General features: G+C 42.0%; 1 protein-coding gene across 1 annotated transcript in view; it reads right to left on the bottom strand.

The window, feature by feature from the left end:
* CEP112 (centrosomal protein 112kDa) overlaps positions 1-15933 on the bottom strand; it is a 594823-nt gene that overhangs the window by 60744 nt on the left and 518146 nt on the right. The window contains exon 21 of the mRNA XM_006833735.1: positions 12117-12206. Within this exon, the coding sequence (XP_006833798.1) occupies positions 12117-12206 (90 nt within the window). The remainder of the gene's footprint in view (positions 1-12116; positions 12207-15933) is intronic.

The raw sequence follows: 15933 nt of genomic DNA, 5'->3' as shown, positions 1-15933 counted from the left end.
TGTACCATGGTCTTACAGAAGATCAAACCAATCAGTCTTGGAGGAAGTACTGTCAGAATGTTTCTTAGAAGCAAGGATGGGAAGACTTCCTCTTTCGTATTTTGGACATGTTGTCAGGGCAGAAGAGACCTTGGAGATAGATATCTGAAGTGACTGAAACTTGCTCTTGAATGTAGAGTAGTTAAAGCAAATAGAAGAAATGCTGAAGAAAAAGAGCTGAATAGGCGATTTCAAAGGGTGGTTCAAGAAGACAAAGTAAAGTATTATAAGAAAATGTTCAGAGAACTTGAGTTAGAAAACAAAAAGGGAAGAACATGCTTGGTATTTCTCAAGCTGAAAGAACTGAAGTAAAAAAATGCAAGCTTATGGTTCCAATATTGAAAGATTCTTTGGGAAAAACACTGAATGATACAGTAAACATCAAAAGAAAATGGAAAGAATACACAGTGTCATTCTATTAAAATGAATTGGCTCACCCATTTCAAGAGGTAGTATATGATCAAGAACTGATGTTATTGAAAGAGGAAGTCCAAGCTGTGTTGAAGGTATTCATGAAAAACTAGGCTCCAACTACTGATTCAATATCAATTGAGATATTTGAACAAATGGATGCTGTGCTGAAAGCTTATCTTTGCTAAGACATTTGGAAGACAGCTACCTGGACAAATGACTGGAAGAGATCTGCATTTTGCCCCTTCAAAAGTCAAATATTATAATGAAATGTGCAAAGATCTGGAGTCAGAAAACGAAAAAGGAAGAGCATGCTCAGCATTTCTCAAGCTGGGGGAAGTGAAGAAAAAATTCAAGCCTCGATTTTCGTTACTGAAGGATTCTCTGGGCAAATTATTGAATGATGCAGAAAGCATCAAAAGAAGATGAAAGGATTGCACAGAGTCACTGTACCAAAAGGAAATGGTTGATGTTCAACCATTTCAAGAGGTAGCATATGATCAAGAGCCAATGATACTAAAGGAAGAAGTCCAAGGGGCATTGAAGGAATTAGCAAAGAACAACGCTCCAGAAATTGATGGAATACAAATTGAAATCTTTCAAGAAAATGAGGCGGCACTGGAAGCACTCATTCATCTCTGCCAAGAAATTTGGAAGACAACTATCTGGTCGACTGATTGGAAGAGATCCTTATTTATGCCCATTCCAAAGAGAGGTGACCCAATGGAATGTAGAAATCATCAGACAATATCATTGATATTCCATGTGAGTAAAGTTTTATTAAATGTAATACAGAAACGGCTGCAAGCATACAAGTTCTCCTGACAGAGAACTTTCAGAGGTTCAAGCTGGATTCAGAAGAGGCTGTGGAACAAGGGATATCATTGCTGATGTCCGATGGATCTTGGCTGAAAGCAGAGAATGCCAAAAAGATGTTTACCTGTGTTTTATTGACTATACAAAGCCTTTGAATTGTGTGGAGTTGTGGATCATGACAAGCTATGGACAACATTGCGAAGTATGAGTATTCTGGGACACTTAATTGTGCTCATGAGGAATCTGTACCTGGACCAACAGGCAGTTGTTTGAACAGAATATGGAATGGTTTAAAATTAAGAAAGGTGTGTGACACGGTTGTATTCTTTCACCATACTTATTCAATCTGTATGCTGAGAAAATGATCTGAGAAATTGGATTACATGAAGGAAAACATGGCATCAGGATTGGAGGAAGACTCATTAACAACCTGAGATATGCAGATGATACAACCTTGCTTGCTGAAAGTGAAGAGGACTTAAAATATGTACTGATGAAGACCAAAGAGCACAGCCTTTGGTATGGATTGCATCTCAATGTAAAGAAAATAAAAATCCTCACCACTGGACCAATAAGCAACATTCTTATTAACAGAGAAATGACTGAAGTTGTGAAGGACTTCATTCTTCTTGGATCAACTATCAACACTCATGGAAGCAGCAGTCAAGAAATCAAATGATGTATTGCATTAGGCAAATCAGCAGCACAAGAACTTTTTAAAGTGTTGAAGAGCAAAGATGTCAGCTTGACGACTAAGGTGCACCTGAACCAAGCCATGGTATTTTCAATAACCTCATATGCATGTGAAAGCTGGAAAGTGAGTAAGGAAGACTGTAGAAACATTGATGCTTTTGAGTTATGGTGTTGGAGGAGAATATTAAAAGTGCCATGGGCTGCCAAAAGAACCAACAGGACTGTGTTGGAAGAAGTGCTGCCAGAGTATTCCTTGGAGGCCAGGATGGCCAAACTTTGTCTCTCATACTTTGGACATGTTGTTAGGAAGGACCAATTGCTGGAGAAGGATATCATGCTTGGTAAGGTGGAGGATCAGAGAAAAAGAGGAAGACCCCCAATGAGATGGATTGGCAAAGTAGCAGCATGAATGGACTCAAGCGTGGCAACAATTGTGAGGTTGGCCAAGGACCGGGCAGTGTTTCGTTCTGTTGTGCATAGGGTCGCTGTGAGTCAGAACCAACTTGATGGCACCTAACACAAAGAAAGGTAGTTTTTGAGTTGCTGTTAAGTGTTGTCGAGTTGGTTCTGACTCACAACCATCCTGTATAGGGTTTCCCAAGGAGTGGCTGGTGAATATGAACTGCTGACTGTGTGGTTCAAACTGACCTTAAGGTCGAGTGCTTATTCTGTGGTGCCACACCAGGGCTCCAAAGAAAGGTTATTCAACAGAATACAGAAGCTATAAACCAATATAATTAATATTATACACAAGTAAAGTTTTTCTGAAGGTAAGTTAAAAAACCATTGAAGCAGCACATCGACAGGGAACTGTTAGACATTCAAGATGGATTCAGAGTAGAAAGAGAGTTATCACTGTTGATGTCAGATGGATCTTGGTAGAATGCACAGAATACAGACATAACTCATTTGACTAAGCTTTGTTTTATTGCATTTCACATATATTGCATTTTTTATAAATTGGAGGTTTGTGGCGACCCTGTGTTGTACAATTCTATCCATGCCATTGTCCCAGTGTCACTCAGCTGTACTTGCTGTGTGGGCTGGGAAGCCCACTGTTCTGTCTTCTGCTCTGAGTACTGCTGCTGCTCTTCTGCCCCTCCTCCAATGTCACAGCTTTCTGTCTCTTGGCAGAGGAAGTTCAATGCACAGGGGTCTCGGGGTCCAAAGGACAGCTCCACTCCTGGCTCTTCTTTGACGTTAGTGAGATTCCCCTCCTGCTTTTGAGATGGTGCATTTTGTATCCTTGCTAGAGTTTCAAGTTTTTACAATTAACAATGAACTCTGCTAACTTCCACAGCTGAATTATGTCATCCATCAGTATCTTCACCCACCTTCTCTTACTCAGACCCAGGAGGGCAAAGATATTGTTGGGTAGGAATTATAGACCATGGCTAAGGAGCTCTGGTAGTGTAGTGGATTATGAGCTGGGCTGCTAACTGCAAGGTCAGCAGTTCGAATCTACCAACTGTTCCCCAGGAAAAAGATGAGGCTTTCTGCTCCCATAAATATTTATAGCTTTGGAAACCCTTTACATGGTCACTATGAGTTGGAACTGACTCGGTGGCACATAACCACTGCCACCACCATAGATCTGGCTAGAAGAGACATTAGATAATTCACCACATCACATGCATCATACTTGCTCATTCTGTATCCTGTGCAAATAATCTGAGAAGAAGGACTTTATGAAGAAGAACACAGCATGAGAACTGGAGGAAAACTCAATAACAACCTTGCTTGCTGAAAGTGATGAGGACTTGAAGCCCTTACTGATTAAGATCAAAGACTACACGGTCTTCAGCATGGATTATACCTTAACAGAAATAAAACAAAAGTCCACACAACTGAGAAGGAGGCTTTCTGTGGAGCCTCTGCATTATATAAGACCATAGGTGGAATCCTGAACCTCATCCACAATCTTCTGAGGTGGGAAATTTCCACTTGAAAGGACAAGCAGATCAGCCTGGAGAGGCTAGAAGAACAGAAGATACTTCTTGAAAGAAAGACTGACAGGAAAAATACAAAACAATAATGGCTGTCCGACTGATTACTACAAGAACAAGAAGTTGCTTGTCCAGGAAACATCAAGTCAAGTGGTCGTGTCCCCTCACGGCAAACCCCCTTCCAAGACTACGACTCAATGGGAATACATGAGCAGACATGTGCTCTGATTGGTGACCACATTCGTCATTGATAAGGGGAAGTGAGGGAAAAACAGCAATAAAGCTGCGAGCTAAGCCCTACAATGTCCAATAGACTCCTGTGAACCTGGGTGGAGACCTGGTTGGCCAGCAGTTTGGCAAGACCGGGGAACTCTTGGGCCCAGAGTCAGTGACATAGCCACAGAGGACTAGAGTGGAAAGTGAAGTGTCCAGCTGATAAGAAGAGAGGGCGTATGCATAAGAACACCTACACTTGCATTTAATACCCACTTGACCTGGCTTCAATGACTAGATGATCAGAGCTCAACAAGAAGAAGAAAGAAAAGGAAAAAAAGAGTAATCTGATACAATTTGATGAACTTGACCTACGCCTATGGATGCAGTAGCTCAAAACAGGGAACAAATCTTTACAGCAAGGATCCTTCCCACCCGCTCCATACACAAGAGTAGACAGGGATGGGCAACTTGGACATTGGCTACCCAAAATGGGGGCGCTACAAAGGCAAGAAGTGACTGGCTTACAAGCTTTCAAGAGGGAGTCTAGATCCAGAGGGTGCGGAGGAAGGTAGAATCTCCACTGAATAGTATCCAATCTGTCTGCATGGGGCAGATGAAAGGAGATGGGGATAAGACTGTTGTGGTACAATAGTGAAGAATTTTTATCAGGACTGACTGTGAGGGTTGGAAATGTAAAGGTAGACATTTTGTACCAAAAGGAGGGGAGTGGTTGACTTTGCAGTCTAGGAGTGGAGGTCTTTGGGACCATCACGGGAGAATAGCGGAGTGTGGGACCCTACCCAGAGAAACAGTGATGCCAGAGATGGAGGCAGAGGCAATGATGTAAAGAGATGGAGCAGCTGGGGACTCTAAACCCACATAATTCACAATAAAACATTAAAAAAAAATCCACACAACAGAACCAATAAATAACATCATGATAAACAGAGTAAATATTGGTGTTTTCAAGGATTTCATTTTACTTGGATCCACAATCAATGCTCATGGACGCTTGTTGTTGTTAGATGCCATCGAGTTGATATTGACTCATACACGATGAAACACTGCCCATTCTGTGTCAACCTTACAATTGTTACAAAACTTGAGCCCATTGTTGTTGCCACTGAGCCAATTCAACCCTCATTGGGGGTCTTCTTTATTGCTGACTTTCCACTTTACCAAGCAAAATGTCCTTCTCCAGGACTACTGCCTCTGGATAATATGCTCAAAGGAGAGATGAAGTCTTGCCATCCTGGCTTCTATTCCATCTGTATTCCATCAATTCTCAGAGTCTTAGTTTTTGCTATCATCTTCAGCGCACCTTGAAGTTCTTCCTTCAGAATCATGGGCTCTTGATCAAATGCCACCTCTTGAAATGGTTGAACATTGATGATTTCTTTTTGGTACAGTGACTTTGTGTATTCCTTCCATCTTATTCAATATTTTGCCCATTTGTTGTGTGCAATAGGAACAGACTCATAGCAACCTTACACACAACAGAATGAAACACAGCCCGATCCTGTGCCAACTTCACAATCACTGCAGTGCTTGAACCCATTACTATTGCCATTGTGCCCATTCATCTCTTTTTTGCTGACTCTCCACTTTACCATGATGTCCTCTTCCTGGGACTGTTCCCTTCTGATAATATGTCCGAAGTATGATTGACGAAATTTAGCCATCCTGATTTCTAAGGAGTATTTTGACTGTACTTCTTTTTTGGCAATCCATGGTACTTCTAATATTCTCCTCCAACACTACAACTCAAATGTATTAAATCTTCTATGGTCTTCCTTAGTCACTGTCAAACTTTCACATGCATATGAGGCTACTGAAAATACCATGGTTTGGGTCAGGCGCACCTTGGTTCTAAAACTGACATTTTTGCTTTTGAACACTTTAAAGAGGTCTTGTATAGCAGATTTGCTTAATGCAATACACTGTTTGATTTCTTGACTCCTGCTTCCATGGGTGTTGATGGTTGATCCAAGAAAAATGAAGTCTTTAACTTCAAACATTTGTCTATTTATCTTGATGTTATTTATTGGTTGACTGGTGAGGATTTTTGTTTTCTTTACATTGGGGTGCAATCCATACTGAAGGCTGTGGTCTTTGATCTTCATCAAAGTCCTCTTTGCTTTCAATAAGCAAGACTGTATCATCTGCATAACACAGGTTGTTAATGAGCCTTCCTCTAATCCTGGTGCCATGTTCTTCTTCATATAATACAGCTTCTCAGATTATTTGCTCAGCATACTGACTGAATAAATGTGGCGAAAGAATAAAACCCTGGTGCATACTTTTACTGAGTTAAAAACATGCAGTGTCCCCTTGCTCTGTTCGAATGACTGCCTTTTGGTCTATGTACAAGTTCCTCATGAGCACATTTAAGTGTTCCAAAATGCTCACTTTCCCCAATGTTGTCCATAGCTTGTTGTGATCTACACAGTTAAAAACCTTTGCACAGTCAATAAAGCACAGGTATTTTCTGCTTTCAGCCAATATCCATCTGATGTCAGCAACGATGTCCCTCGTTCCATGTCCTCTTCTGAATCCAACTTGAACCTCTGGAAGTTCTCTGTCAATGTATGGTTGCAGCTGTTTTTGAATTATCTTTAGCAAAAATTTATTTGCATGTAATATTAATGATATTGTTAGATGATTACTGCATTCTATTGGGTCACCTCTCTTGGAATGGGTGTAGATAATGGATCTCTTCCAGTCAGTTGGCCAGGTAGATGTTTTCCAAATTTCTTGGAATAGATGAGTGAGTGACTCCAGTGCTACATCAGTTTGTTGCAAGTTTTCAATTTGTATTCCATCAATTCCTGTAAAGTTCTTCTTCACCAGTATGTACCTTCAGTGCATTTCAAACTTCTTCCTTCAAGATCATTGGTTCTTGATCATATGCTACCTCTTGAAATGGTTGAACACTGACCATCTCTTTTTGGTACAGTGACTCTGTGTATTTCTCCCATCTTCTTTTGATGCTTTCTGCAGCATTCAATATCTTGCCCATAGGATCCTTCAGTATTGTTGGTCGTGGCTTGAATTTTTTCCTCAGTTCTTTCAGCTTGAGAAATGCTGAATGTGTTCTTCTCTTTTGGTTTTCTAACTCCGGGTCTTTGCACAATTCATTATAATATTTGACTGTATCATCTCAAGCTGCCCTTTGAGATTATCTGTTCACCTTGTTTCTTCCATTTGCTTTAGCATCTTTTATGCTGGAGAGCAAGTTTCAGTGTCTTTTCTGACCTCCAGTTTGGTCTTTTCCTCCTTTCCCGTCTTCTTAATGACCTTTTGCTTTCTTCCTACGTGATGTTTGTGATATCATCCCACAACTCTTCTGGTCTTTGGCATTAGTGTCTAATGCATCAAATCTGTTCTTGAGATTATCTTCAAATCCAAGGTGGTATATGTTCAAGGTCGAATTTTGGCTTTCACGGACTTGTTTTAATTTTCTTCAGCTTCAACCTGAACTTGCATAAGAGCATTTGATCGTTTGTTCTACAGTTTATCCCGGGCCTGATTTTGGACGTCACTGGCTTTTCCATCGTCTCTTCCCACAGATGTAGTCAATTTGATTTTTCTGTATTCCATCTGATGAGGTCCATGTGTAGACTCCTCTTTTATTTTATGTTCTTTTAAAAAAAAGTATTTGCAATGAATAAGTCATTGGTCTTCCAAAATTCTACCATGCAATCTCCAGCATTATTTATATCACCAAGGCCTTATTATCCAACCTCTGATCCTTCCTCTTTGTTTCCAACCTTTGCATCCCAATCAGAAACCAGTAATTATCAATACATCTTGACTGCATATTTGACTAATTTCAGGCTGAAGACACTGGTAGAATTCTTCAGTTTCATCATCACTGGTTTTAGTGGTTGGTAAGCAAATCTGAATAACAGTGGTACTAACTAATCTTTCTTGTAGGCAAATGGATATTATCCTATCACAGACAATATTAGATTTCAAGAGATAGCTTACAACTCAAAATGAGAAACAGCTAGAAACATCAATTAATAATCAGGACATGGAATGTATTAAATATGCATCTAGGAAAATATATTGTGAAAAGTTAAATGGCACTAATAAATGTCGATATTTTAGGCATTAAATCGACAAGTACTGATTTTTAATTTGAATCTGACAGTCATATTGTTTACTATGCTAGGAATGGCAAATTGAAGAAGAATGGCATCACATTCATCATCAAAAAGAACATTTCAAATTCTATCCTGGTAATACAGAGGGTCAGAGGAAAGAAGAAGACCTTCAACGGGATGGAATGACAGAGTGGCTGCAACAATACTCAACTATAACAATGATTGTGAGGACGGCGCAGGACCAGGTAACTCCTTGTTCTGTTGTACGGAGGGTCACTGTGAGTTGGAACAAACTCGATGGGACCCAACAGCAACAATACCAATCTCTTGAGTTTGCCTAAGGAACAAATGAATCCTTTGTAACACGACTGATGAACAAGCCCTCTCTGGGACTTCGTTTAATGATCTACCACGCTTTACAAGCTGGAGGAAAGGGCTGATGGCACCCAGGCAAGTGGCGGACAGCAAGGATACCACCCATCAAGACCTGATGAGAAGCAGCTTTTTGTTTTTAATTAAAAACACCACTCCTAAAATGCCTCATTCATTTCTTGTTTTTATAGAATCAAAACAGAGGAATTTTTCTTAAATGAAAACCAGGGACAGTCTAAACTTTTTTCCTTTTTTTTTTTTCCAAGCAAGTTACAAAAGATGCCCAGGAAATTGTCTTTTGTAACCCTGCCAGTTTCAATTTTGATTCTTTACGCAACTAGTATCAAGATGATAATATATGGTTGAAAAGAAAGGGAGGAAAACTCCCAAGTAGTTGATTTGTACACATTGCCATTGTTTGCTTGTCTGATGGGAGGCTAGCTACTCTTCCTGGCCTTGCATTGACTGATAGTAAAAGGACCATCTTAAGGCAAGAATGTCAAGATTTTAGATATCCCAACTAGGTTCGTATGTAGACAAGACCTTTAAAAATGTGCATGGCAGCAATTCTAATGTTTTCTTTTTTTAATGACTTTTATTAATGTCACAAATGGAAAGAAGGAAATAGGTCAAATTATGATAGAATAACAGATTATATTAGATTCAATGTAGAGGAATGGCATTTATTAAATGCCTATTATTTGCTCTTCAGTTTTGTTGATACAACTAGAATTTTTTTCTGGTTACACCCTAGGTCCTTGTGGAAAAAACACAACATCTCATGGTTGCAAAGATGATGAAATATTCAGCTTCACCCATGGGTGTTCCCTGACATTTCTCGGGTAAACTGCAGCCTAATAGGAGATACCAGGAATCAGTGTAAGAAAGATTCTAACAAGTTATTGTCACTACAAAGATGAAAGCAACTTTGATGATCAAAATGAAGTCAATAAAAGAAGACTGAGAGTGGTCCCCTCTTGTTCATTGGGGATTTCTTAATTTCCCTACTCTCAATATATTATAGACATTTCCGTGTGAAGTTTTGCCATGAATTAGAGTGATGTCAACTAAGTTTTACCTGAAGTTGTATTTTATCACATGAGGGAGAAGTTTCAGTCCTCCAGGGAGCACCATTTCTGCTGTCACAAAGCTTGTCTTTTCTTCTTCTTTCAGGTACAGAAGTCCTAGACTGAGGATGGAGCTCAGCTGACCTCCGGTGACAATGAGACCTATGCTGATGAGGCTTGAGGACCACCCTCCAATCTCAGATGACATACTAAACAGGCCATGTTTTTGGTTCCTTGGCTCTTTGTTTTTTCCCCTGCCCATGGAGATGGAGGGATGACATGGTATTCTGCTACTGCACCAGGTACTTGGAACCCTGGGCTTGTTTTCGTGCCTCCCTTAATAAACTTGTTTCAATGCAATCCCATCTTACAATCAAAATGAAGACTTATTTTTCCTACCAATGCTACTGAACTCTCTTTTTTTTTCTAATTTTTTTTATGAACTTAAAATATTGTGTCTTTAAAATGATCAGACAAGAGCAAAGGTTTCGAATTCAGACACACCTGGCTTGAAGGCAGCTCTACCACTACATAGTCCACCACCAGGCGGTCCATCTGTATGCTGTTGTGACGCCGGAAGTTATGCCACTGAGATTTCTTAAACACCAAGAGAGTCACTCACTGTGGACAGGTTCCAGGCTCAGAAGAAAAGTCTGGTGACTGACTTCTGAAAATGAGCCCACAAAAACCTTATGGGTCATAAGAGAACAGTGTTTGACTTGCTTGCTTTCAACACGGCATCAGCAGGGATAAATTGCTGGAGAAGAACATGGTCTTTGGTGAGGTGTGGAGGGTCAGCAAAAGTGAAGGAGATGCCCAGTGAGATGGACTGGCATAATAGCCACAAAGATGGGCCTCAAACATGATAACGGTTGTGAGGATGGGTGCAGGACTGAGTGACGTATTGTTCTGTTGCACATAATGCTACCAGGAGTCCAAGTCAACTCAATGGCATCTAGCTGGTGCTTTCTTGCTGTGTGAGCTTGGATGTGTGTCACAATCTCTGGGTGTCAAGCGTGCGATTTAAAATGGAGCTGATAATACAAGGTCACCATGGTTACTGTAAGGATTAGATTAGTTAACAGGAGCAACATTTCTTACATCATGCCCATCACAGTGTAAACCCTCGAAAAGCTAGAGCTAATATTATCAATGCTGTCTTCAGGTAACTCATCGGAGTATTACTGACTCCAAGAAATAGACTATGTTATGTTTATACTCATATGCATACGTATGTATGTGGTTTCATCTACCACGTCTATACCTGACATACACAAATCACATAAAAAAGCAGGAAGGAACATCAGGGAGTCAGTAGTTCAATACAACGAATACCCAAGAATGCTTTGGTGCTTCCTTTTTGCCATTTTGTTATATCATCCCAGGCTTCGGGGTTTTGTTTTCAACTTCTCCGTTGTTACAGCTTTCTTTCTCTATTAGCCTTATTCAGTGTTGACTCTCTCCACAAAGTCCAAGGCACTAATTTAATACTGTTGTTCTGAGCTTTACTCTGAGTCAACTCAACAAGAGTCTGTCATACCTTAGGCAGGTTGGGTACCTAACGGCTTAGTGGTACTTCTTTAGGACGTTAGCGAGGCTAAGCCCAATGACCATGAAAATGCAATCATGAAGGATCCATTAAGATCCACGATCTTTATGGATACATTATTGACTTTTTACTTAAATTATCAAGAATAATTCATTATAAACAGAAGAATTGGATGAAAAGAATCCTGTCATTAGAAAGTATAATAGGTCATTAGCTATAGTCAGATACTCATGGTATATATTAAATTATTTCATTAACATGGTGGGGAGAAAGGGGAGAACATTAACATTCAAAAGAAAGCATGACATATGTCTCTAAGTAAAATCATGCCCACTTATTTTAAAAGGATGACAGAGCAGTCACTGTTGGCTGCATACCCAGCATGCATTTCCCCTCTTCTTAGCCGTCCTCACCTAATTCCATCACCAACTTGTAGATCTGTGTGGGTCCAGGCTAGGTGAGGTACTCCAAGACTGGGCACGGGACCTGCTCTGACTACTGGGATGTGAAGGGAGGTTGGACAGGGGGCTTGTGGCACAAGTTCCCGACCCTTAGGAGACTCCAGAAACTGACAGTACCTTTCTAGCCCTGGTCATTGCCAGATCTGGAAGGGATGTCCGGGGCTTGCTGCAGCCATCTTGGGTGTCCCATTCGAAGGAAGCCAGCACAGGAGGCCGAGTCACGAGATTGTCATAGAAACAGAACCAGGGCTCTTCTCAGAGCCCACCCTGCCTATGGACTTCTTGTTTTGTGAAGTCATAAACGGTCTTACTGCTTGCTTATGCCAACTAGAGGTGGAGCATTCTGTTATTCACAGCCAAAGCATCCTAACGGGAGCAGGTAATGCCTAAGTGCCTTGACCTAGACACTGTCGACAACCAAACACGCTGGGCCGTACCTGTTCTTGTGACTCCAGTTCTCTGTGCTGTAGTTTTTTCTCTGCACTTCGCACCTGATTTGAGCGGGTGTCCAGCTCATCTTGCAGGGCCTGCAACAGAGCCAAAGACACACAGAGACATGAACAATTAGCACACTGGAAGGAACGTGTTACCACATCACATGGCACGGAAAAGGCCTTGGCTCTCCATTCTATTACTGCTGTTCCAGAAAAGCTCAGGCAAACAAAAACACTTTCATATGTCAGCCCCAGATGGCTTTGCTTGAAGAAGGCCTCATATGAAAAAATCCCAAGCTTGTAATACGGAAAATTAGAAGGTGTTCATTCATCTTGTGAAAATGTCTCTTCTATTCCCAGCATAGACCCACAAGCATGTAATAAGGCATAAAAGCTATCGTTAATTAAAATAGCTCTCTAAGTATATCCGCAAGGTACTTACTCTCTCCGTACACCTAGCAATATCTGGCCAACATGACATTTTTTGAAATTGTACTACGGTAATTTGAGTAAATGACAGGAACCTCTTTATTAAGTCAGACGGAATGGCATGGGATTCGAATAACTGGTTAGAAGTGGGCAGAGATTATTAACTCTTTCAGCTGCAAGTCCTCATCAGAAATAGAATCCAGGCTAATATGGGGAACTCAGAAACCACAGAGCTCAGGCAGGACCATGGCACCAACTGGTACTTTACATAAAGAAGTGAACACACAGGATCCATCCAACAGCTGGATTAGGTAAAGCAGCAGAGCAAGCAGAAAGCAAGGATTCCAGAGAAATTCCCCAAAGTACAATTTGTCCAATCAATACTGGGGGCCTGCTTTGTGTCAAGAACTGTGATAGTCACTATGGATGCAGCAGAGGCAAAAACCATCCACCCCCTGCCCCGCCCCGCCCCACCCCAAGTCATGAAGAGGCAAGAAGCAAACAATAAATATAGATCAGAGATAAGTGCAGAAGAAAATAAAGTGGAGCTGGGGCGAGGTGGGAAGGTTTGCAGATGTAAGCAGATGGCCTGGAAGGTCTAGCTGAGCAGAGTTCAGAAGAAGACAGCATGCCTACACAAGAAGTGAAGGAGGCACCTTCCTAACAGGAAATGACAGGTGCAAAGACCCCCAAAGCCAGGCTTGAGGAACTGCAGGTCTGGCTCACTGTAGGGACTGAGCAAGGGGAAGAACTACGGTCAGGGATAGAAAAGGGCACAGGGATAGAAAAGGGCACGGCTACAGGCTAGCAAGGGGAAGTGCTACCATCATACAAGGTCAGAAAGCAACTCTAAGGCACCTAAAAACATGTCACACAGAGTCCCTCATCTCACAGATCAGTGAAGAGCTTTAGACTGTATCTGAGTGTGATGGGAAACTCCTGAGGAGACAAGGGTGGGCGTTGCTTTGGCTGCTACTTGAAGACCAGACTGAAGAGGGACAAGGGCCAAAGCAAGGAGGTAGGTGAGAGGCCAGGAGGCTGGAGAATCGGCCCAGGGAGGAACATTCCAGACACACTGAAGGTAGAGATGACAGCTCTGACACGTGGATGCAAAGCACGAGACACAAAGAGGCATCGAAGAGGAGGACGCAAGGATTTTGGTCTGAGCTGCCATTAACTGAGATGGCGAAGATGGAAGTGGAGGCACTATCCCGGGTGTGCTATGATCAGATCACATGGATTACACGGGGAGATAGAAGGCTCTACAGCGCACCCCCGCCACCTTCACCTTCCTCCTCTGCTTCACCAGTGGACTCCTCAGAGTGGCCCACGCTCAGTGCCCTCTTCGTCCCTCCTGCACTAAGTGGTGGATTTCTAACTACAAGGTTGGAGGTTCAAACCCACCAGCTGCTCCCATAAAGATCTGCAGCGTTGACAACCCAATGGGAGCAGTTCTACTCTACCCCAGAGTGTTGCTAGGGGTTGGAATGGACTCAAAGGCAAGGAGTTTAGATTTCTGTAGTTGCTGTTTCTGCTCCACCACGCAACCTGTTTCCATTTACGTGGTTGTTGTTGGTGTGCTGTGGAGTTGGCTCTGACTCATAGTAACCTTGTATAGGATTTCTGAGGCTGTAAATCTTTATGTTAATAATCTCTTTAATAAACATGAGCAGAAAACCTCATGTTTCTCTCACAAAGCAGCTGGTAGATACGAACTGTTGACCTTGTGGTTAGCAGCCCAATTCGTAACCCACTACACCACCAGAGCTTGTTAACTCCTAAAGGCCGGAGCTATCTTTCCTCCTCATTCCATGATTGCCCTGTCCCAACTGTCTATTCCTTTGAGTTCTGAGAAAATAATTCTTTAGAGAGAAGTCAAGGGGCTAAGAAAGAAGAGCTGATGCAAAAGTGAAGGACTTGATATCTTCAGCATATAACTGACTGGAACACATAAACGGAGTTCTAGAACTTGCCCAGTGAAACAGCCCTCTTGTGGAGCCTTTGCAGAGTATAGGACATTTGGTGGAATCCTGAGCTCCATCCAGAACCTTCTGAGGTGGGACATCCCCACTAGCAAGGACAAGTAGACCAGCCTGGAACTGCTAGAGCGACAGAAGATACACTTTCAAAAAAAGATCATCAGGAAACCACCCCCCCCCCCCAAATGGCTACTGGCTACTACAAGAATAAGCAAGCTTTTCACCAGGAAGCCATCAAGGCAAACAATCAAGTTCCTTCAGGACAAACTCCCCTCTAAGACTGAAATTCAAAGGGAGCACACGAACAGGCATGTAAGCTTACTGGCAACCACACTGGTTTACTGGTGAGTGGAAGAGGGGGAAAGGCAGCAATGAAGAAATGGGCTGAGTTCAACCATAGTCCATTGACTCCCATTGACCTGGAGATGAGAGAGAGAAGAGGAAGGGCTGGTTGGTCCAAAGTGTGGTGAGACCTGGGGACACTTGAGCCCATGGACAAGGACTTATCCACACAGGGCTAGAGCTGAGAGTGAAGCATCCAGCTAATATGAAGTGAGGGGAGATGCATAAGAACACCCAAACTTGCAGACAGTACCCGTTTGACCTAATCAGAACTCGGCTAGAAGAAAATAACCAAAAAAAAAAAAAATCTTTTTTTTTTTGTGGTTGAAGGAAAAAAGGGTAAACTGCTACAATTTGATGAATCTGACCTATACTCATGGAGGTGGTAGTGGTGGTGGTGATGTACCATGGAGTTGGTTCCAACTCACAGCAACCCTGTACAGGGTTTCCAAGGCTGTACATCTTTATGGGGGCAGAAAGCCTCATCTTTTTCCTGTGGAACAGCTAGTAGTTTCGAACTGCTGACCTTAAAGTTCACAGCCCTATTCGCAGCTACTACACTAAATACCAACAGAGCGGGAAGGAGTCTTCACATCAAGTATCAATGCTATCCCCTCTTTACACAGGGTAGATAGGGATAGCTTAGACATTGGCTACCTAAAATGAGGGGGGCAATAAAGGCACGAAGTGACTGGCTTATAAGGTTTCAAGAGGGAGTTTAGTTTAAGAGTATGGGGCAAGGGGAGGGGGAAGAAAGAGTACTCACTGAATAGTTTTTCATCTTGTCTAGATGGGGCTGGTGAAAAGAGATGGGGATAAGATTCGTATGATTCAATAGTGAATAACAGTTACCATGACTAATTGTGACTGTTACAATTGTAAAGGTAGAAGTTTTGTAACAAAAACAAGGGAGTGGTTAATCTTACAGTCCTGAAACAGAGGACCCTAGGGCCATCAAGAGAGAAGCGCACAAGCAGAATGCGGGACCTTATCCAGAGAAGCAGCAAGGACAGAGACAATGAAAGAGATGGGGGCATGGTGAGGAGGAGCAGCTGAGGACTCTAGATTCA

The sequence above is a fragment of the Chrysochloris asiatica genome, unplaced genomic scaffold (assembly GCF_000296735.1).
Source record: "Chrysochloris asiatica unplaced genomic scaffold, ChrAsi1.0 scaffold00007, whole genome shotgun sequence".
NCBI lineage: Eukaryota > Metazoa > Chordata > Mammalia > Afrosoricida > Chrysochloridae > Chrysochloris > Chrysochloris asiatica.
Note: the sequence above shows the minus strand (reverse complement) of the source record. Positions and strands in the feature narration are given on the sequence as shown.